The 24904-nt window shown below is 42.6% G+C and overlaps 1 protein-coding gene across 4 annotated transcripts in view; it reads left to right on the top strand.

Annotated features, from left to right (window-relative positions):
- Positions 1–24904, top strand: part of ALCAM (activated leukocyte cell adhesion molecule) — a 165167-nt gene that overhangs the window by 132061 nt on the left and 8202 nt on the right. For 2 of the 4 annotated variants that reach the window (XM_040336627.1, XM_040336626.1), the window contains one exon: positions 21985–22068. The exons of the other annotated variants lie outside the window; for them this stretch is intronic. In XM_040336627.1, coding sequence (XP_040192561.1) covers positions 21985–22068 — 84 coding nt within the window. The remainder of the gene's footprint in view (positions 1–21984; positions 22069–24904) is intronic. 4 annotated transcript variants of the gene reach the window in all.

Consider the following 24904-nt stretch of genomic DNA (forward strand, 5'->3'; position numbering starts at 1 on the left):
TACTCACTTAATCAACATTATCTACTTTTAATCCTTGTGCTGCTAGCCTTAGTAAATGGATAGTAAGGTATATTATAGTCACTAGTTTTAAACTTTTTTTTGTTTACATTTCTTCAGTTGCTTACTGCTTTCCTGCGAAAATTACGTCATACGTCCCAGGGGTTTTCATTGGGCATGTTTTTTCTTTCATCTGGAGGAGGGGCTTTCTCAGCTAAGCATGCCCTCCTGCCTGCAGGCTTGATCTTGTGAAAGTGTACCAACAGCCCATGTATATTGTACTGTGCATGCACAAGATTTTCTAGGGCATCATCACTGTAGTGAGGAAGTACAGGCTGCATGAATCATCTGCCCTTATTCAAAATGGCCTTGGCTAGAAATGCTGGGGGGATGTTTTTCAAAATGATTTCTCCAAATTCTTTAAAATCAATTAAATAATTTAAAATGATTTAAAATCAATGAATCCACTGTAAAGCCTCATACACACGATCGGACTTCCATCTGACTTTTCCATGGATTTTGTTCCAAATGGACGTTGACCGTGAACTTGATATGCATGCATACGGCAGAACTTTTTCAGCCAACTTTCACCAAACCACGTGGTTTTTGAGCTCTTAATCGCCACCCTTTGGGCAACTTCTGCTATTGGGGTAGATTCACGTTGGGCCGCGCAATGATACGGCGGCGCAGCGTATCATCTTTACACTACGCCGCCGTTACTTACAGGAGCAAGTGCTGTATTCACAAAGCACTTGCTCCGTAAGTTGCGGCGGCATAGCGTAAAAGGGGCCGGCGTAAGCGCGCGTAATTCAAATGATCCGGTAGGGGGCGTGGATCATTTAAATTAGGCGTGTTCCCGCGCCGAACGTACTGCGAATGCGCCGTCCCTAAAATTTTTCGACGTGCATTGTGGTAAATGACGTCGCAAGGACGTCATTGGTTTCGACGTGAACATAAATGGCGTCCAGCACCATTCACGGACGACTTACGCAAACGACATAAAATTTTCAAATCGCGACGCGGGAACGACGTCCATACTTAACATTGGCTGCGCCTCCTAATAGCAGGAGCAACGTTACGATGAAAACGACTTACGCAAGCGACGTAAAAAAACTACCGCCGGGCGCACGTACGTTTGTAAATCGGCGTAAGTATGTAATTTGCATACTCTACGCTGAAAACTACGGGAGCGCCACCTAGCGGCCAGCGTGAGAATGCACCCTAAGATACGACGGCGTAAGAGACTTATGCCAGTCGTATCTTAGGCTAATGTCGGCGTATCTACCTTTCTGAATACAGAAAGTAGATACGCCGGCGCAGCTTAGCAATTACGCTGCGTATCTATGGATGGATACCGCATTGTTGTCGGATCTTTAGCATTGGTTCTGAGCATGCGTGTTTGTACTTTGGACTTAGGTCCGATGGACTTGTGTACACGCGATCGGAGTATGCTCTATCGGACATTTGTTGTTGAAAAGTTTGAGAGCATTCAAACCGAACATTTGTCTGATGAAAAAACGAAAAAAACTGTCCAATGGAGCATACACACGGTCAGATTGTCCGATCAAAGAGGTCCGTCAGACATTTGTTGTCAAAAAGTCCAATCGTGTGTATGGGCCTTTAGAAAAATAATCTGGAAGTGGCATCAATTTTCAAACGACTGCAAATTTGTCTAAAACTGGTCATCTTAGGAAATTCAGCACAAAAATAAATCTTAATCACTGGAACTGTAGTTAACTCTTGCAAAAATAGGTGTCAAAGTGCATGCATCTACTATCCAGAAATATAGAGCAAGACCATAGTTTGCCATTGAAAATATAAGCAAAGACAATGTGCTGTGGACTGATGAATTGAAGGGAGTTGTTTGGCCACACTGGCAGTAGACCTTTTTGGCTCAAACCAAAGACATTTCAAGAGAAGAACATTTTACGAACTTTGAAGTACAGTGGTGGAACTCATAAGACTTGGGGTTGCTATGCTACTTTAAGTGCTCATGGTCATTGATTATATTTATTCTGCATCGTATAGAAGTCTTTATGAGAATGTGAGACCATCTGACAAATATCATTCCGCTGAAAAAAATGTGCACAAAAGAGTGGTTAATTATGTTAAAGACTGGAGTGCAGTTATGCCCTTGCCTTGACGCTAACACTAACTTAGATCAAACCTTGATCCAGCTATTATTTTCTTTATTTTTAAAACATTTTAAAAATATGGGAAGGACTTTTGCATTTATAGCCATGAACACAGATGCATTGTTGTCTATGGGATAATGCACACATTTTTGGGCGCCTGTAAAGCATTGCACCAGCAGATCGCTGGTGCCATGCAGGTCTCCTTCAGATCAGTTAATGTATCTGTGTGCAGATGCAATCTGACAGGAAGAATCAATAAACTACCACAGCACTGTGTTCATTGAGAACTACAAGCTGACAGCTGCAAAGGATGTCTGGGCTTGTGGCTCATTCAGAGAAAAGATATACCTGTCCTCAGATTCCAATAGCTTGTACATGTATTTAAACTACCAGTTGCTAAAGGGGTTTGACCACATGTTAACACTACAAAATCTGGATAGACTACAAACTATGGTAAAGATTTATGGCATTTTTATGGCTTTTTATTATATATATTTTTTATACTAGTAATGGCGTTGATCTGCAATTTTTAGCGGTACTGCGACATTGCATCGGACACTTTTGACACATTTTTGGGACCATTGACATTTATACAGCGATCAGTGTTATAAAAATGCACTGATTACTGTGTAAATGTCACTGGCAGGGAAGGTGTTTACACTAGGGGGCGATCAAGGGGTTAAGTGTGTTCCCTAGTTAGTATTTCTAACTTTATGGTGATAGGACTGACTGGGGAAGGAGACAAATCGTTGTTCCTACTCCTCATCCCCTGACAGAACAGGGATTTGTGTGTTTACACACACAAATCTCCATGCTGGCTTTTGGGCCGGTGATCGCACCTGCCGGTGACACGCATTGGGCCCCTCACCGTGCCGCAGCTCACGCACGCCCCCTGGTGGCTCTTAAGGTGTACAATGTACCCATACAGGGTTTTGCCCAGCAGAGAAATTTTGCCATTGTGAGCCGCTCAGCAAGTAGTTAAGCTGACCAACTGCATCAAAGTAATCCCTCTTCTGGCCAGTCCTATACTGCCTTGCCACTGCAAATGCTACGGTGGACACCATGCCAATATGGGACATAGAGACACAAAGTGGGGGAGAGCTACTAGGTTCAGATCCGGCCATCGACCTGCATTCCAACAGAGAAAAGATATACATGTTCTCAGATCCCAATAGCTTGTACATGAATTTAAACTACCAGGTGCTAAAGGGATGTATGCCAGTGTGCAGAGGGTCTATCCAGATTTTGTGGTTCATTCACACACAGAGCTGTGTGAATAGATAGTGTGGGCGGAGCCCTGCACCACCTCATCAATTTCAAAAAGTGACAGCTTGGACTAGGAACTTCTCCCTGTACTGCTGTCACAGGGAGTGCAGGCATTTGGCAGTGGCTGCAGCATTGGGAACATGTTACATGTTCCACACTAAAAACAGGTGAAACATGCAACATGTTCCCAAAGGTGAATTTATCCTTTAAATTTGACAAAATCGGGACATATCCATTACCACCATTTACCACCAAATAAAGGCTCAATTAGTCCTAAAACCCCCCCAAGGTATTCACCTGGATATAGCAAATAGTTGTGACAATATGTACAGTTTTACTAACACATGCCAAAGTTGCAGTTTTCAGGTGTGAAGATTTGTTAAGATTTGTTTTACCCTATGTCATGAAGGGGTTAAACATAAACAAATCTTGTCTTTTTCAGTATTTTATAAACAAAACTTGGTGTCAGAATCAAGGATTCTGTTTGTCGAGCATAGATATGTTTTTGGAATAAGCAGAACTGATAATTATTTACTTATTCAGTAATTGTTTTATTGCAAATTTAAAGCAGAGTTCCATCTAAAAGCTTATCTGCTTGAAAAGTACCTGCTCCAACTTTCGGTAGACTTTGCCACGGCAAAGTCACCCGTAAGTTCGGCCCCCCTCCTCCTTCCCCCCACAGTCAGGCCATTCACAAAGCACAATGCGCTTCACGTATGCACAGTAGGAGACCAGCTTTGAAACTGAAATGCTTTACTGCTGGTTTACCCGAATTGGCGGCAGCACCTGAGAGCTGGAGCTCCGCTTTAAGTTATTGTGACGTTTGTGTAGATCAGTGTTTCTCAACTCCAGTCCTCAAGGCGCCCCAACAGGTCATGTTTTTAGGCTCTCCATTATTTTGCACAGGTGATTTGATCAGTTTCACTGCATTAGCAATTACCACAGTCCGTTCATCTGAGGGAAATGCTGAAAACATGACCTGTTGGGGCACCTTGAGGACTGGAGTTGAGAAACACTGCTTTAGATTAACTGGAATGCACATCACACAGATAAAAATTAGGACATGAAAGCGATAGTCATGTGTCATCTATCCTGTTTCACAGCATGATTTGATGGTACAAGGATCTTTCTTGCTTTTTATGAAAGTATCAGAATGTGATGAATAATTTGTTTTTCTTATTCGGTAGTAATTACTTTAAAGACCAATTGACAGAATGTCAATTTAATTCTAGTTTAAAAAATACTTTTTTATTGTTTATCACCCATCTCCTCAGGTTTACTTCCAGTGTTTGTTAGCTGTAAGCTAATGGTTATCATAAGTATAGAGTATATGACAGCCCTAATGAAAATGATTTCTGATATAATTTGTCAGGTATACAGTGAGGGTTTTCTTTTGTTTTCTTCCTTTGGAGTCTACTGCAGAAGTAAGTTCCTTTATGTCATGCAGACGCTCTTGCTTAAAGAGGGGGTCCACCCTATACATTTTTTTTTCTAGCATTAAATTAAGCATAGTAGTGCGAGCTACAGTATGCCTGTATTTATTTTTTTTGCCCCGTACTCACTGTGCAATCCTATAGTGAAGATTCCGACTCCCCGGAATGGGCGTTCCTATCCAGAGGGAAGATGATTGACGGCCGGCTCTGGCGCGTCACGCTTCTCCGGAAATAGCCAAAATAGGACTTGGCTCTTCACGGCGCCTGCGCATAGTCTGTGCGCAGGCGCCGTATATCGCCGTGAAGAGCCGAGACCTATTCCGGCTATCTTCGGGGGGCGTGACGTGCCATAGCCGGCCGTCAATCATCTTCCCTCTGGATAGGAACGCCCATTCCCCGCGGGGAGTCGGAATCTTCACTATAGGATTGCACAGTGAGTACGGGGCAAAAAAAATAAATACAGGCATAATGTAGCTCGCGCTACTATGCTTAATTTAATGCTAAAATGTTGTTATCGTGGGTGAACCACCGCTTTAAATACCCAGAACTGACTTTTCTTTGACGGTTGTGCATCCCTGTTGAGGAGATAACCCCTCACTTATTTTTCTGGCATACACTGTAATTAAAAAGAGAAGTAAGGACATTTTTTACCAATTGGAATAAATAAATAAAAAACCTGAAGAGATATACCCCAACTTCCTCTTTCCTCCCTAAAAGTCCACAGCAGCAATAATTACTTTATATACTTGAGTATAAGCCGAGTTTTTCAACACTTTTTTTTGTGCTGAAAATGCCCCACTCGGCTTATACTCGAGTCACCCTTTTGATCTCCCAGACTTTGGGTAACGTGGCACACATGTAGCCCCACGCTTCCTCTACAAGTGTGCAAAGTTTTTTGGCCGGGGAGCACCGATTTTTTTTTAAAGCCGGGCACCCCTTCCATTGACTCCCATGTTAAACGTCAGTCTAGTCATGGACACATTGAGGCATGCACGTGAGGCACAGTGAGACATGCAGATGGACACCCTAGGCTTATACTCAAGTCAATACGTTTTCCCAGTTGTTTGTGGTAAAATTAGGTGCCTCGGCTTATATTCGGGTCGGCTTATACTGGAGTATATACGGTACCTTACCGGAGAACTTTATATTTTCTATATTCTAGCTTAAAAACAACGTTTTGGCTGGAGTTCTTTTTAAATATTTAAACAGAAATATAGAACGTTATCGTTTATTCTGTCTTACTGGGTAATTTTTTCTTGCTAAGAAAATATACAAATTCAAGTACATATTTTAATGTTTAAATTCCACCTGACAAATGATATAGTTATCACTCTGTTCCGAGAAAATGTTGCCAAGCAACTCCATATTGATATCTCACCTTCTCAGGGTTGGTGGAACACCGTGTGCAGCTTTGTTTGAATTAGTTCATAAAATTCATTATTTTTTTCTACATGCAAAAAATATGCAGGTGCTGGATCTCTTATCACAAATATCTCCCTGGTAAACACGTACTTCATAACCTCTGAAATGTTCTCAGATGGTTGTGCTTGTTCTGTGACACTGCTCCCTACTTGCTACACTGCGCAGTAGCACTCTGGCCCTAGTAGCTATTAGTTGGTGTTTTCTATTTTTTTTATATGTGTAGAGCTACCCCTTTAAGGGCCCTGATTTGTATCCCATGTTCTCTTTCCCACCAGTGCATTGGCAGCTAAGCGCACAACAGTGTTTACTCCTCTGGCTCAATAAATGGTCTAGTGGTTGCTTTTTTGTATTTATTGATAAGTAACTTGGATAGGATGGGGAACCGGAGGATACTCCAGAGTGCTGAACATTAACTACAGGACACCTTTCTCTCTGTGGCTACTTCTTAGAACAATTCCTGCAGTCACTCCCAGGGAAATTGACAGCACTGAGGCACCATAGACAATAGGGGTGTTGAAAATGATCGATGCATCGAGATTATACCCTTCCCGATTCTGCATCAATGTGGTATTCAGCAATAATCGATTGTGAATGACGTCATTGCGGCCCTCTCCCCCCGCACAGCAATGTCTTTGCTGGAATGTAGTGCCGTCGATCGGCTGGCTGCGCCTGGCGATGTCCCCTCAACACACACAATATAGCCTCGTTGCTGCCCCCACCCACGCTCTCCCCCTCCTCTGGGATTTGTAGCTCTGGACACTGGTCATCTCCCCGATGGGCGGTGCCGAGCCGCACGAGGAGCTGAGACAGACACACAGATCACTGCACGGAGCTGACACTGCAGCTGTTTTAACATCCGTGGGATGAGCCATAAAGTTTGCTTCTGGAAACGAGCTGCGAGGAGGGGAGGGGGGGGTGGGAGTGCTCCGGAGGTGAGAGATAAGCCTGTCATGCTTGATATATGGGTGAGAGAGTATAGAGGTGGCTCATCCCCCCCTCCTTACTTGCCGCAGCTATCCTGTGTGTGTACTGTGTGCCTAACACATTGGGGGGCTGCACAAACTCTTTTACTGTCTAATTTCTTCCTGTAATTTCCCTATCATCTCTCCCCTCTGGAACCATCTACTGATCTGCAAGCAGTATATTTCTTGCTGATTGGAATGTCTTCCTTTTTTATTTTTGCAGTGATGTTGACCTGTTTACTATGCAAGTTGCTGCCAAAAGACTCAATGGGTTTGTTAAAGTGATATTAAAGGGTATTATTTTTTCTTTAAAATAAAAAAAAATAATCATACTTACCTGCTAATCTTCTGTATAACTTCCGCAGTCTCTAAACATTTCCTGTAGCATGTCCGCAGTCTCTGATCATCTTCTGTAGCATGTCGGTAGTCTCTGATCATCTTTTGTATCATGTCCACAGTCTCTGACCATCTCCTGTAGCATGTCCGCAGTCTCAGACCATCTCCTGTAGCATGTCCGCAGTCTCAGACCATCTCCTGTAGCATGTCTGCAGTCTCTGATCATCTCCTGTAGCATGTCTGCAATCTCTGATCATCTCCTGTAGCATGTCTGCAGTCTCTGATCATCTCCTGTAGCATGTCTGCAGTCTCTGATCATCTCCTGTACCACGTCTGCAGTCTCTGATCATCTCCTTTAGTATTTTGGGGGGAGAGCCATGCGCACTTGCGCTGCAATTGTGATGCATCGCGGAATCGCATCGAATCGTGGACTTGATAATCGGAATCGCATCGAATCGTGAGACCGGTGAAGATGCACAGCCCTAATAGACAATGCCCTAGGTCAAATCAAGGCCTAATAAAAAATGGACAGCAGCAGTCACCCAAGTTTGTCTCTCAGGTCTGTGCTTACAATTCCTTAGGTAGCTGAATGTCTCCTGCATCAGGCAGACATTTGCAAGGTGGACTCTCCAGACTGATCCCTGGGTGAGATTTCCCCTTTCTTCTTTAGCCTCAGAAATTCCTTTGTGTTTATAGGCCCCTGGGTTCTGGGTTGCCTGTGGCCTTATTGAGATTCTTGACAGGTGTCGGCTAATCCAGGCTGGGTGCTCTCCTCCTGGAACAGGACACTGACTTCTCAAGCCCCCAGACTATTTATATTCTCTCCAGCCACCTTCTAGGCATGCCTCCCCAGGAATTAGCAGGGAGCTAATAAATATTCAGACTGCTCACTTAGCCTGCTCAACTCCTATGTTATGGAGCTTTCCAGAAAGCAGGTAGAAACAGCCTATTGGACCCTGATCTGCCTAAAGCAATCAGCCGCTGCTCTGCTGATTACAGAGGAGCACAATAACTAAATTTGCCTGATAAGCACCTAACTAGAACGGTGCTACATGTGTCTGCTCAGATTTGATCAATGCATGACCTGCAACATTATGTCATGTGTCCCACACAAATGAGAAGGTAAGGAAAAATTACTTCTGTTCCACCATATCCGAACTGGTACATGGTATGGTACTACAGTCACATACCATGATACCCGTATTGCCAGAATCAGAATTGAGGTTAGTGAAGGAGGAAAGTCACTATACTAACTTCTGCTAAATGGGCATGGTTTATTTCTGTTTTCCTACTTTATTTTTGTCCATTCACTTTTTTTGTTTTGTTTATGCTTTTTTTTTTTTCTTGCAGAAGGGCTGTAGAAAGCAGAAATGTAGGAGCACTGGTCAGGAGCTGTAATTGGTAGTCATCTCTAGCAGATTAATGTCTACATTCTCAGACCACCTCCTGTAGCTAGTCTGCACTTTGTAACCAGTGCAGACTAGGACAGCTATGCATTTCATTGCTGTGTTTCACCCCTCCTGGAGCATAGCCACATTAAGCATTTGTGTACATTTGTTTGCTTCTGAGCTGCTTTTCTTTCCAATAAAATCAATATGAATGCAGATGTAACTGTAAAGCAACTTAAAAGTCAGCCATAAGCAACTCAATGCACCAAAAAAGCATGCATTTTTATTGATTCAAATGTTCATGACCCCATATATTTAATTGTCATGTACACTGTGACATTCCCTTTGCCTATGTACCATGTGTCACGGTGGCCAATTTCCATGTTACATTAGAGTGTAGCTTTGATAAAACAAATGGTTTATTGGGTTATTCAATATTGTCTTAGTATAATTAGAAATGTGACAATTATCATTCTGATTTACAACTTGGATATTTAGGAGCGTCATTTTGTTTGCTTTGAGTTTCACACTGCATCGCTGCTAGCACTTTACACTGAAGGTGTTAACATTTCGGGTCTGGAATCCTATTGATAACAGCAACATTTTTCAGAGACCACCTGCTGCATTGGCTTCTAAAGCTCAAATCCTTCTTAGCTTTAAGGATGGTAGCCTGTGAAAAGAATCACATAGCAGCAGGCAGATATCCAAAGAACAGCACCGCATCTTGCCAAAGCCAGCGGTACATATAGTTTCAAAACAATTACCTTCTTGACTTTTAATAATTTGTCTGCCAAAGCCATTCTTGCGTCAGCATGCATACTTCAAAAAAATCTTTTATTGTTGAGCTCAGATGTGACAGGAAAGTGTGAATATAGTAACAGATTGGTCTGCATTATTTTTAAATTAGATTAAACATTTTGTCTCTTTGAGCCCTCTTGTCCAACAGAAATAACAGAAAAAGGTATGTCATTTTTCTTAATTGAACCTTCAGTTTGAATTAGCTGAATATACAGTATATTCTAGGTGCATCTAAACAAAATATGTTTAAAGTTTTACTGTTCTTTTCATTTTGAAAGCTGCTACTGCCTAAGTAGCAGAGTCTGTCACCTGTCCACACCTGCAAAGTGAGACCTTTGTGCTCTTTTGGGGAATCAGTGCAGTGTTCTGACACTGAGTCAGACCTATAGCTTTGCAGTCAGCAAAGCTTATGCTCCCTGCAGTTTGGAGGGTTCTAGCTTTGGTGATGTGTTTGACCTCTGTGCTGCTTCCCCACAAGGATCCCACTCTGGAGCATGCTGACAGGACACAGGCTTTTCAATTCTACCTCTTCCAGCCCTGTCCCAGTGTCCCTTTATCGGGGTCTTTATGTCCAGGGAGGGCTGCTTGATCATGTGACCTCAGTGTGTGATTGGATGTCACAGTGGTCACATGATCAAGAACTAGTCTCGCCAGCTTCCAATCAATACTAGGCACTGGGAGCTGTCTGTGACAGCTCAGTCACAGTGCTGGGAGCATGCATTGTGTGTACTCTCAAAACAGAAACCTTGACCGCCCATTGATGTATCCATCCCAACTACCATCTTTGCCACCACACATTGCTTGGGCAGCAAGAGGTTAAAGAAAAAAAACTGTAGAGGGCCGAGCTCCAAAAAAATCCAGTGGTGTATGTGCCCCTGGGGTGGCAGTCCAGAGGTGCCTTAATACTCACTGTGTATAAGGTTCACTTTGAGTTTACTGGCACCAAGGTCACTGCACCACATCACACTTTTTCCACACCTACCTCTAGGGCCGGGCATTTTGGCTGGGACCAGAGGATTTTTTCTTTCCTGGCCCTACTTGCACTTTGTCACTTCCCTTTCCCCACTTTTTATTTGTGTGTTTGTCACAGTTGTCTTTTTTTGGCACGCAACACTTTATTTATATTTGATTAGTAGGGTGTAGGTCTTGGAAGGGGGTGGATATGGCCTTCTGGCTTAGTTCGCCATCTCTCATGGGGTCTCTTTTTTTTTTTTTTTGCACCGGATGTTAGTCTAATGCCGCATACAGACGATCGGACATTCGGACAACAAAACCGTGGATTTTTTTTAGACGAATGTTGGCTCAAACTTGTCTTACCTACACACGGTCACACAAATGTTGTCGGAAATTTTGAACGTCAAGAACACGGTGACGTACGACCAGCCAATAAGTTCTTCTGCTTGATTCCAAGCATGCTTGAAATTTTGTGCATCAGAATTGTATACACGATCGGAATTTCCGACAACAAAACTTGTTGTTGGAAAATTTGAGAACCAGCTCTCAAATTTTTGTTGTTGGAAATTCCGTCAGCAAATGTCCGATGGAGCCTACACAAGGTCGGAATTTACCATCGAACATTTGTTGTTGGAAATCCCGATTGTGTGTACGCGGCATAAGTGTGTTTCACACAGGCATGAAAAAGAAAATAAACCGTAAAACTGCATACCTTGTATTTTATATTTAGTTCGCTTAAATTGAGTTTCATTGGCATTTAAAGAAATTGTCTACTCATAGTTATCTATTATATTAGCTCTGCTTCTCTGGTATTAGAGAAAGAAAAAATATATAATTTTGTCTCTCTATTAACTAAAAGCACATAGGGGGTTATTTACAAAAGGCAAATCCACTTTGCACTTCAAGTGCAAATTGCTCTTGAAATTGCACTGAAGGTGCACTTGGAAGTGCAGTTGCTGTAGATCCGAGGGGGGAAATGCAAGGAAAATAAAAAAAACAGCATTTTAGCTTGCACGTGATTGTATGATAAAATCAGCAGACTTTCCCCTCATTTCAGATCTACCCCTCAGATTTACAGCGACTGCACTTCCAAGTGCACTTGTAGTGCAAAGTGGATTTGCCTTTCGTAAATGACCCCCAAGTTACCATTTTGAACCAAAATCGGTTGATATAGCTTATTTAAAAATGTCATTCTTATATTACCACTAGAAAGCAGTTTATTATACAGTACAAAAGGTGTGGACAAATATGTGAGCCTAGAGGTCTCGTGGCTCTAACGCGAACACAGAAGCTTATACACAAAGGCATCTTTGTAAATGTATTATAGTGGAACTTTAGTCAGAAAATGAAGTCCGGCTAGATCACTTCAGGCTGGTCCATTTTGCAAGTATAGCAATGTAAAACATTAAAAATAAGTGCCTATGTTGTTTAAAATCCAAGGCCGAACTGCTGACAGCCTAAAGATAAACTGCTGCTCAGGGACTCTGGTGGCCTTCATCAAAATGGCAGCCACTGGCATAAAGAAACAGGAACAATGCTGGGGGAAATTTACAGCGAACACAAATTTTGGTAGCATATTTATTAATGTGTAATGTATATTCCCTACTAAAGAATATTATTTTTATCAAGTTGTTATAGGTAAAGTTCTACTTAAAATGCAATTTCACATTTTAGAATCAGATTTTACGGAATGTAATTAATTTTTAAATTTCTTAATTAGCTTTTTTAACCACTTCCATACAGGGCACTTTTACACCCTCCCGCCCAGACCAATTTTCAGCTTTCAGCACTGTTGCACTTTAAATGACAATAGTGCGGTCATGCTACACTGTCCCCAAATTTTTATCATTTTGTTCCCACAAATAGAGCTTTATTTTGATGGTATTTGATCACCTTTGGGATTTTTATTTTCTGCAAAAAAAAAAATACTGAAAATTTAGAAAAAAAAATAACGTTTTTTTTTGGTTTCAGTTACAAAACATTGTAAATAAGTATGTTTTCTCCTTCACTGATGGGCACTGATGGTACTGCACTGACGGGCACGGATAGGCAGCATGGATGGGCACCAATGAGGTGGCACTGATAGGCAGCACGGATGGGCACTGATAGGTGGCATGGATGGGCATGGATAGGCGGCATGGATGGGCACGAATAGGCGTCATGGATGGGCACTGATAGGCGGCATGGGTGGGCACTGATAGGCGGCATGGATGGCCACTGATAGGCGGCATGGATGGCCACTGATAGGCGGCATGGATGGCCACTGATAGGCGGCATGGATGGCCACTGATAGGCGGCATGGATGGCCACTGATAGGCGGCATGGATGGCCACTGATAGGCGGCATGGATGGCCACTGATAGGCGGCATGGATGGCCACTGATGTACTGTAATGTGTTGTAATCTAATGGATGCCAATCAGTGCCAAACAATAATGCCTGCCAATCAGTGATGCCCATTGTGGGCACTGATTGGTATCCATTAGGCATCCATTATACATTTCTGATTGGCATCCCTGGTGGTCTAGGGTGGCATACCTGTGGTGGGCATCCCTGGTGGTCTGGTGGCATCCCTGGTGGTCCAGTGTGGGCTTCCTCGGGGGGGCTGCGCTGATAATCGATGAGCACAAACCCCCCCCCCGATTGGCTCTCCTCTATTTGCGTCTGACTGACGCGAGTGAGGAAAAGCCGATTACCGGGTTTTCCTGTTTACATCGTGATCAGCCGTGATTGGACATGGCTGATCACGTGGTAAAGATTCTCTGTCAGACTCTTTACCTAGATCAGTGTTGCGGGGTGTCAGACTGACACCCCGCAACAACGATCACCGCGATGCGCGCCCCAATATCCTGAAGACGTCATATGACGTCCAGCCAGGATATTGAAACCACTTTGCCGCCGTCATTTTGCTATATGGCGAGTGGCAAGTGGTTAAAGTGGTTGTAAACCCACAATAAAAAAAGACGAAGGCACACTAGCTCATATTAAATTCCTTACCTTTGTTCGAAGCTCCTGCAGCGGACCTCATACACCGCTCCGGCTAGCGACATCGCTCCCTAAGTTACTTCCGGGTATCGCAGGCTCCGGTGCTGTGATTGGCCAGAGCTGCGATGACGTCACTTCCACGCATGTCGATAACAGTATACTAGCTGAAGCAACGGCACTAACGTGCCATTGCTTCAGTGCGCATGTGCCAATGATGTGCTGCAGCCAGAGAGAGACTCCATGACGGAGAGAAGCAGAGCGCTGAACTCCAGTTAATTCTATTGGTATTCCATAAAACAATAAAAAGTCAGTAGCTAAACCAGATATTCAATGGTTTATCCATAACTGAAAAAGCATTTACCATTACTAAAAAATAGATTAGCTGCTACATGTCGAGCCTTTTACCAGGAGTCAAGCCTTGTAAACACGGTCCAGAATCTCTTCAGGAAAAAAAAACTTTGTTTTTCCTGACGAGATTCTTGGCAAGAATCTCTTGCCGCCCGAGTGTACAGACGCTCCTTTCAAAAGAACCACGGTTCTTTTGGAAGGCAAGAACGTGGTGACGTCATTGCGTACGACGAGCATGTGCTGGTCACATTCAATGTCATCGCCGCCATCTTGCTGCACCCTACCTATGCCTAGGAAGCTACCGCGCATGCGTCAAAGTCATTTCCACGGCGACAGGTAAGTATACACACTCTCGGGTTTCTCGGAGGAAAACACTGCCGGGAATTACAACGAGAAAATAGAGAGCAGGTTCTCTATTTTTCTCGTCGAGATTTTAGGCAGTTTTCTTGACGAGAAACCTGAAAGCCTTGTACACGCACTCGGTTTACTCGGCCGTGTAAACCGAGCGTGTGTACAAGGCTTAACTTGTATAAAATGTTAACATCTTGAAAAGCCCAAGGCTATGTATACTGTTTACAGTTTGGATGTAATATGACAAGGAGTACATATTGAATATAGTATATACTGTATATGTTCATGTGTATAACAATCTGTATATCCTACTCTGTATATACTACACAACTAACCTTGTGTAACTCATAAACCCATAATCATTTACAGATTTTTTTTTCTTATCATTTTATTTATTTTTAGCAGCCCACCTCACACATTAAGCTGCCAGTTACAATTTTGAATATTTTCAAAGTGGTTTTGGCATACAAAAGCTATTGCAGGCAATGAAACCATTTAGTTAACTGCTCATGCTGTCTAACACACATTTCAGCTGTGCTAAAAGACTGGAGTCAGAATTCACAGAGCTCCTCACATGCTTGGTATCATTGTGTATTTCCTAGAGCCTGTACTATGTGACTTTCTTTGCTTTTAATGTTGCCATTGATGCATTGCAAAATCATACCTCCCAACCATCCCAGATTCGGCAGATCCAGGCCCAGTGCTGGATTAAGTTTCTGGCACTTGGCTCCACAAACTCACCTGGCAGGGGCGCATTAGCGCTGGGCAGCCAGGGCACCTGCCTCACATGTTCTGCAGGGCGCCACGGTTCCTTAGCACTGCGATAACCCTCTCTACAGTAGCTGACATTTTTCCCCACCAGTTGCTTGTAACAACAATACACCTCAAAGCTGAGGGAAGCTAGGCTCCTCCTCGGCTCTTACAAGTATCATGCACAAGAGGGGGACCTGGGAGGAAGGCTGTCCCTGTGTATTGAGCCACGCTGATCTGAGGTCTTTTTCAGGGAGGGGAAATTGCACTTGGGGGGCCATATGACCTGGTGGGGTTTTGAGATGGGGGAGGATTTGTGCTAGAAGGGGTTATCATATTTGTGCTGAAAGGAGTAGAGATTTTGGGGTAAAGTATGGCACAGATGTATATATGTGTGTGTGTGTGTGTATGTGTGTTATATATATATATATATATATATATATATATATATATATATATATATATATATACTTGCCTTGCCTCAGGCATCTCAAGCTACATCACTTGTGGGGTGTATTGTTACACAACAGTTATGCCTGGCTGCTGAAAACGATAGTCCTGTATCTCGGTCCTGACTATAGTCTACTGTTCAGTAATGACTTTGTGAAGCCTTGCTGAATACAGGTATTTGTATACCTGAGTCATTTGATTCATGCCTGCAAACTCTTGTTAAAACCTAAGTTTTATGGGGGGTTTTTCCCCCCTAAATAAAGTAAAAGTTAACAATCACTTCAATTTTCCAATCACTGTTGTTTAATAGATTAAGCCCCATTATGAAGAATTTTTATTTTTCCTTTCACTTTAACGTGATTTTTTTTTGCATTAAATATTTTTGATATATCTCAGTTTTTAAATCTCATTTAAAGTCTAGATTCAGATGACTTGTTACTATGTACCGTATGCTTTTAAAAAAATGCCATCTAGAAGTAGAAATTGATGCCTATGCAGTTTTCTTCTAGCCGTAGCAAATTTGAAAGCTGGCTGCATTGTGGTAAGCATTTTATTATCGCTCTTCGTTTTATGCAACATAATTTGCCGTGTAAATGCAAATGCCACATACTGGCATCAGACACCACTTCAAATTTCGGGTTGAAAAAGCTCATGGGATACAAGGCATCTGAAATTTAACCACAGTGTCGTTATACGGCTTCTTTCTTGAAGCTATAAAATTTGAATTCCTCCTAGGAGACTTGCTGCCTTTTCTCTTTTCTTTAAAGTACAGACATCACTGGCAAAGAAAACTTGTTTTCTCTAATATGTCTACTGTCAGGTCATCCATATTTTCTTTAGATGGGATATTTTTTTTTAACTTGCATCTCTATCCATTGTACATTGAGTGTTGGTTGTGTGATGTTGTTATTTTAAAGCGGTATTAAAGGGGTGTTCCAGCCTTTTTTTTAAGTTTATTAAAAGTCAGCAGCTACAAAAAGTGTAGCTGCTGGCTTTTTTAATAAACAGACACTTACCTGCTCCATGGTTCCAGCGACATCTTCATTCCTAGTGTGGGCACCCGTCAGTGACAGCTTTCGGCTTCACGGCCGGGCACCCACTGCCCATGCGCGAGCGGCGCGGCGCCGTCCGATTGGACAGGCGCTCGCCTACAGGGAGGGGCTGCAATAAGGCGATTAAGCTAATCGCCTTACCAGCCCCTCGGCGGAAGGAGGAAGTGGGACAGGAAGTCCCACTCCTCCTGACCCCCCCAAAAAAATTACATGCCAAATGTGGCATGTAAGGGGGGAAGGAGTGGATTAAGCGGAAGTTCCATTTTTAGGTGGAACTCCGCTTTAAACCCAAAAACCGAAAATGTGTGTTTTCCCCTGGCGATCTGGCCAGTAACAAACTACCTGTATTATACAGACACCGCTCTGGATGAATGAGTACAGGGGGCAGATTTGGACAGCAGCATTGTCAGTCAAGGAGAGGGAAGTGTTTGACGTAATAGCAGATTTAACTATAGTAACAAATTGAAGCTGAACTCCAGCAAACACGTTAAAATCAGTTGCATCAGTTTTTTTTTTCTTTTTGGGATAAAGGTTTTACATAAATAACAGCTGATCATTTTAAGCACCCCTGTCAGTGTTAAATGGTCTGTCTCATCCCTATAACTGCAAGAGGGCTTTTCTATTAAAAATAACAGACTTACTGGCAGGATCACCATATGAAAATAGAAGAAAAAAAGTCTAAAAAAGAGTACTATTACAGCTATCGCATCTAAGAATTGGTAATCTACAATATATGAAATGTTTGCTTTTAGGTTTATGGCTCCTTTCACACAAACCTGATTGGACAGTCCATTAACTCCTAGGCCTCGTACACACCACCGGATTTATCCGCAAATCAGTTCCAGCGGATAGATCCTGTGGTGTGTACGGCCCAGCGGATATTTATCCGCGGATATTTTTCGGGCCGATGGATTTCCAGCGGATATAAATTTCTTAGCATGCTAAGAAATCTATCCTCTGGAATCCTGTCCAGCGGATTGATCCGGTGGTCTGTACAGACTCACCGGATCAATCTGTCCGCTCCTCTCCCTCGCATGCGTCGTAATGATTCGACGCATGCGTGGAAGTCTTTATCTTCCAGCGTCGCGCACGTCGCCGCGTCATCATCGCGGCGACGGCGCGACACGTCACCGCGGATGGATTCCGCGCGGATTTCGATCTGATGGTTAGTACAACCATCAGATCAAAATCCGCCAGAGGATTTATCCGCGGGAACGGTCCAGAGGACCGTTTCCAGCGGATAATCCTCTCGTGTGTACGGGGCCCTATGGATCGGCGGTTGTAAGCAAACTTGTGTCAATTTACACCCGCCTACCCCTGGTCCGCCAAAAAAAATGGAGGAGATTCCATCCCCTTCAGTCTGGGCAAATCGAATTGAAGGGCAGTCAGGTGTAAATGGATTCGGAGCGAGCTCTATCCATATCCACTCTGCAGAAACGGAGTGGATACGGACAGACAGTTCCCCTGCTGACCAAAATGGAGTTCATCCTGTCTGAAAGGGGCTTAATTCTGCTTTAAGGTGCACCTTCCTATTCTGCAAAGAGTAGAGCACCCCTGTGATGTGGTGAAGCCTTTCCTGCAGCACACAGACGTTTAGATATAACAGCTTATGAGACTGAAGCAGCAATTATTCAATACACACATTTACAATTTTGAAACCTCCTGTCATGAGCAATCTAGGCCAAAGCTTTATGCATCATCCAGTGGATCATTGTCACTGCTTAGGAACAGTTATGCATGAATACATTTGGGTCCTTTTATTTACCATAATTGTAAAACTTCACAAATGTGTCAGAGTTGTCTATACTAAGGCCTTAATGTTGTATTTTGGGATGTGGAGGATATAGCTGAGCTATATTTTTGGACACTCTGGTGTGTGTGTGTGTGGGGGGGGGGGGGGTACCCTGGGGTGCCTCCTATTATGCAGCTTTGTTTGTTTTTCCCTTTCTTGGGTCCAAACTGTATGAATATGAGAGATAAATAGTTAATTCTTTCTAGCTGCTATGGCAGAAACCAGCTCCATATGATGTAGTTTGGTAAATATACACTCCTGCATGCTAACAGACTTGTGGGCACTATTCTCAGCTGCTGCAGCACATATATTGTTCACCTCTTACATAATATCACTCTCTGTTGGAAACCAAATGAGTTCTCTTTGAAGGAAACAGTTCCATGCCTGGAATATATGAGTTGTGCATGGCCTTATCAGTATATACAGTATAGCATGCAAATATTGGTCCTACTATGGAATTAATACAGTTTTCAAGATTGCGGAAGTGATGCACTTCACAACCCACACATCTAACCCAAGGATACTTTTTTTTTTTTTAAAGTAACTTTTATTTCAGATCAATTAAATGTAAATGTAAATGTTTTATTCACACACCATTTATGTGTTACTTTTTGAGAGTGTCAGTCCTCTATATATACATTTTTCTCCTCTGTAATCCATCATATTTTCTTCTATTTTCTTCTATGAATTCCTTCAAATATTATTAAAATATTAAACTCCTAGCATTTCTTTCTTTCTCTTCAGTCTTGATTTTTTTACACTTCTAGATCTATTATCATTATTATTATTATTATTCTACAGGATTTATGTAGCGCCAACAGTTTGCGCAGCGTTTTACAACATCAGGGAAGACAGTACAGTTACAATACAATTCAATACAGGAGGGATCAGAAGGCCCTGCTCGTTAGAGCAGAAGATCTATCCAGACCTATGTATTGTTTTTTATCTTTATTTCTGATCCTTCTCTTATAATCTAGATATTCTATTCCACTGTTGCTCAATATACTATAAGTCTTCATCTGAATCCATCATTAGAGACTTAAAAATGTCCTCCCTCCTCTCGATTGCGCCATACTTTCTTTTGTATAATTTTGTATAATTTCTCTCCCTATCTTTATTAAACTTTTTCCAATAGAGAACTGTTGCTTCCAGCTAATATTCCAAACAATTTGTGCGAACAAAAGAAAAAAAGGCAATTCCCAACACTTAAAGCAATTTCATAATTTAGTAAAGGTGTATAGTGCTCACATCAAACAGTGTGACTGCTGCCCACTTGTTTTGCTTCTATTTTGGATATATTTAATTTTATATAGATTGTCTACATTTTTGAAGTATAAGTTCACCTTTCTGAAAAAAAATAGTAATAAATGCAAATCTTTTTTTTTTTTTTTTTTACTAATTGCCTGCAAAGCATTGTTAGACTGTCTGTAAGATGTCTTCCCATACCTAGTGCAAGCAGACAGCTACACACTGGCAGGAAGCATCAATGAACTACCTAGGGCGTTTAGCAATGCCCTGGTAGTTTATTGAGAACTACAAGCTGACAGCTGCAAAAGCTGTCAGTACTTGTAGTACTAATTTCCACAGAACTCTGGGAATGAATGATGTGGCTGGGTGGGCAGAGCCCCACACAGCCACGATTTTTTTAATTGTGACTGTGAGTGAGGGGAGAAGATTCCCGCTTGATATGACAATTGGGGACCAGGGGGGTGTGGGAGCTGCTGCAACAGTAGCATGTTACACCCTGAATATGGGTGTAACATGTTACAAATGTATCCATTATTGGGGAGTCTTTTATCTGAATGTATGTGTGTCAGAAAACAGTCTGCCTTAAGCCTGTCACAATGTTTCTGGCTGTTGCATCAGACAAAGGCATCTTGCCCACTGCAGCTTGAAAATGCTCAATACAGCATTTTTTTTTTTTTTAGAAAAAACTGCAGACCATTGCTTACAATGTGCATGTACACACGTGCATAAAAAAGCGCTGTATTTTATTCAGTAGAAAAAAAATGCAAAAATCGAGTTCACCGTCATTGTGGGAATACGCATGAATGCCAGAAAATAGATCCATAAATGCTGATTTTCAAATATCGGTATATTGTGCAAAAGGCCTAAGTTATCTAAAAATGGTTAAATTGTCTCCCTTGTGCATGCAGCTTGAACTATATATCATTAATGCTTGTCAGAAACTTACTGAATGACATATCAGTATGGATGTCACACCACTTTCTCAAACTCAATCTTTCTAAAACTGAGCTTGTAATTTTTCCTCCACACATGCCAGGGTGCTGGGTGTAATCCTAGACTCTGACCTGTCCTTTAGCACCCACATCCAATCGCTGGCTAAATCTTGCCACCTTGACCTCCGCAGCATCTCCAGAATTTGCCCCTTTCTAACTAACGACACCACAAAACAACTTATTCGCCCCTTGGTTATTTCCCGCCTCAACTACTGCAACTCTCTCCTCAATGGCCTACCTTTACATAGGCTATCCCCCTTCAGTCTATTATGAATGCTGCTGCTACACTCATATACCTCACTAACTGATCCGTGGCTGCAGCTCCTCTCTGCCAATCCCTTCACTGGCTTCCTACTACCCCACTGTATAAAATTCAAAATACTAACCACAACATACAAGGCCATCCACAACATCACACCAGCTACGTCACCAACCTCATCTGCAGATATCACCCAAATCGTCCTCTCCACTGCTCCCAAGACCTCCTGCTCTCTAGCTCCCTTGTTACATCCTCCCATGCTCTCCTCCAGGACTTCTTTAGAGCCACTTCCATCCTCTGGAAATCCCTTCCCCAGTATGTCCGGTCAGCCCCTACCCTGTCCACCTTTAGGAGATCCCTGAAAACTCATTTATTCAGGGAAGCATATCCCACACCCACCTAAGAACTATACCCGAGCCACTCCCGTCGGACCACCCCCCACTACTATTACCTTTCATCCCACTTCTTTCCTCCCTTTAGAATGTAAGCTCCATGAGCAGGGCCCTCCTGTCCCTTCTGTATTGAACTATATTGTAATTGTACTGTCCCCCCTCTACAATGTAAAGCACTGTGCAAACTGTTGACACTATATAAATCCTGTATAATAACAATAATAATTGAACATTTCATAGATACTTCACCGGAAGTAGGAGGATGTCACCCTGCCTAGTCGCTCTCGAGCAAGGTGTATAGGAGTATACCAACTTTTATAACAAACCGTTTATATAAACTGCAAACCAGTTATTTATAAAGAAGCAAAAACTGTTTATTCTATGTGAACATTACAGAACACCAGTCTAAATGATAACCTGTAAATAGACTTCCATAATGCAGCTGTTGACATTTCTGTATATATCAGTATATGGTATATGCATACCATATGTATATATTACAATTGGTTTTCTGTGTTTGCCTGTTACATGTCATACATTTGTCAATATATGATGGAGTTTTTGCTGTTAGTGCTGTAAATCTGGATTTAGCCACTGTATTTAAAGGCTGTTGAGATGCCTCTTCTTTACATAACACTAGGATCTTTGAGTTATTTAAATTGTTTTACACATGCAGAAGCAGGAGCAGCCGGCACATACAGGAGCAGCCGGCAGGAGAACGTGGGTGGGACAGACTGAAAGAAGGAGCAGCGGACACGCTGTGAGTACTGGGGGTATCATTTGGAGTGCTGGGAGTTTTAATTGAAGTGACTTTGGAGAACTGAGAGTAACACCTGAAGTAACTTTGGAGTACTGGGACTAATGCTTAAAGTAACTTTGGGGTACTGGGAGTAATACTGTAGTAACTTTGATGTAGTGTGCGTAATACCTGTAGTAACTTCAGGGTGCTGGGAGAAATACCTGAAGTAACTGGGAGAAATACCTGTAGTATAACCTTGGGATACCAGGAGTATTACCTGTAGTATCCTTGGAGTGCTGGGAATAATACCTGTAGTAACCTTGGGGTACTGAGAGCTGTACCTGTAGTATTCTTGGGGTACTAAGATCATTACTTGCAGTATTTTTAGGGTCATGAGAGTTGTACTTGTAGTAACTTGGGGGTACCGGGAGTAGTACCTGTAGTAATTTTGGGGTACTGGGAGTAGTAACTGGAAGTACTGACTATCGAATCTCAGCCCTGGTTATTGATTTGGAGTACTGGGTACTTACTTGCTGGCGGGGGCCAGTGTAGAGAAGGGTGGAGACCTGGAGGTAGGTAGCTGGATGACAAATCGAAGGAGGGGTAGAGGGAAGAGCACTAGGGAGGCTAGTCCTGAGTTGGTACACCCCAACAAATATGCCAAGTTGCATGATGTTGGGGATATCTGCTCAGGGGTGGCAGTTTTGGAGCAGGCGCCCTCTAGCTGCCAAGGGAATGACTGCTCTGGTAAGGAGTGGGGGAAGGATACATGTAAGGTTAGGCAGGTAGAAAAGAGAGAGATGATGGCTATCTGGTGAGGCTGGGTATCTGGTACTTTATAGCAGTGGAGAGATGGCAGTCAAGGCAGCGCTTTGTAGAGAAGAAGCAGCTCTAAAGGGTCATAAAAGAAAAGAGAAAGGTGCCTCTAAGTGCAGTGGTTAAAAGCTTTATTACAAGCACAATGGTATTAAAAACACTTACAATATAGTAAGAGGTCATTAGTCCTCCTGTGGATCGCTGTAATCCTAGTATGTCTGGGAGAGTGAGAGAGCTGTCCTGCATATTGAGTCCCTGGTGACGTGGATTGGCGAGGAGGTGAACTGCCACTGTAACATCAGGAGAAGGTGGTAGGCGGTAATGTGTTTTGGAGCATGCACGGCTCCTTCGTCAGACCTCAGGTATTAGTGGTAGGGGACTCAATTATTAGAAGGACAGTTAGGGTAATCTGACATAAAGACTGCGATCGCCGAACGGTATGTTGTTTACCGGGTGCTCGGGTTTGACACATTGTGGATGGGGTGGACAGATTATTGGGTGGGGCTGGGGAAGACCCAGCTGTCATTGTACACGTTGGTACCAGTGATAAAGTAAGAGGAAGGTGTAGCGTCCCAAAAAATGACTTCAGGGACTTAGTAGCTAAATTGATGAGAAGGATCTCAAAGGTGATATTCTCAGAGATACTGCCGGTACCTCAAGCCACACCAGAGAGGCAGCATATTGGGGAAATTAACAAGTTGCTGAGGAACTGGTGGAGAAAGGAGGGTTTTGGGTTCCTGGAGAACTGAGCTGACTTTTCAGTCGCTTAGCGTCTTTTTAGTAGGAACGGGCTCCTTAATGGGGAGTGTGTAACTCTGTTGGGGAAAAAAGCTTTTAAACTAGGTGTTGGAGGGGAGGGTTCAGAGGAAGCTATAGCTGGCAGTGAGCATAAGACAGAGAACAGTGGAAGCACTAGTGATAATATATCCATAACATCTAATCACAGGGTTAATGATTTACCAAATCAAAAACAAAGTCTGAAAAATCATATGGAGAAAATAATATGCACCAGTACAAAACTCAGGGGAATGTTTACAAATGTCAGGAGCCTAATCAATAAAATAGAGGAACTGGAGCTGCTATTTCATGAGGAAGTTCTGGACTTCATGGGAATAACAGAAACTTGGTTTGACAGCTCACATGACTGGCTGGCAAACATCCAGGGGTATTACTTGTATCGGAGGGACAGGGAGGGTAGAAAAGGGGGAGGGGTGTGTCTATATATCAGGAATAATTTACGGATAGAAGAGAGAAATGAAATCAGTGATGGGGCAAGGGGGATAAGGAGTCCGTATTGATGGAATTCCAAAGGGTAGAAGTAAGCAGGAAATTACTAGTGGGTGTATTTTACACGCCCCCTAACCTGAAGGAAGAGGTGGAGTTGGATCTTTCACAGTTAGAAATTGCACCAAGGAAGGGGAATGTCATTGTCATGGGGGACTTTAACTATCCTGACATTGACTGGGCAGAAGGGACAGCTCATTTATTAAAGGATGCACCATGTCTTAAAGGACAAATTCATGTCCCAATCGCTGGACTGCCTGACTAGAAATGGTGCATTGCTAGATCTATTAATTACAAATAGTACAGATCTGATTGCAGATGTGAAATATGGGACAACTTGGGAACTAGCCACCACAGGATTATTACATTCAGCATAAAACATAGGAAAGGGAGGCAAGAGGGGAGTACAAGAATACTAAATTTCAAAAGAGCCAACTTTTGTAAACTGCGCTAAATTCTACTGGATATTAAGTGGGACCAAATCCTTGAAACATTGAACACATGGAAAAATGGGAGTGCTTTAGGAACATATTAAATAAAAGTATCACAAGTGCATTCCAAGGGGTAATAAATATAGAAGAACAAAGGTTAAACCTGGGTGGCTGAACAAAAATGTATTTTTAAGGACAAAAAAATGGCCTTTAAAAAATACAAAGCGGAAGAAATACAATAAAAAGTGCAAAAACCCAATTAGGGCAGCTAAAAAGAACCACGAGAGACACAGCGAAGGAGAGTAAAAATCCCAAGAAATGTTTTA

Source organism: Rana temporaria, chromosome 2, assembly GCF_905171775.1.
Source record: "Rana temporaria chromosome 2, aRanTem1.1, whole genome shotgun sequence".
Taxonomy (NCBI): domain Eukaryota; kingdom Metazoa; phylum Chordata; class Amphibia; order Anura; family Ranidae; genus Rana; species Rana temporaria.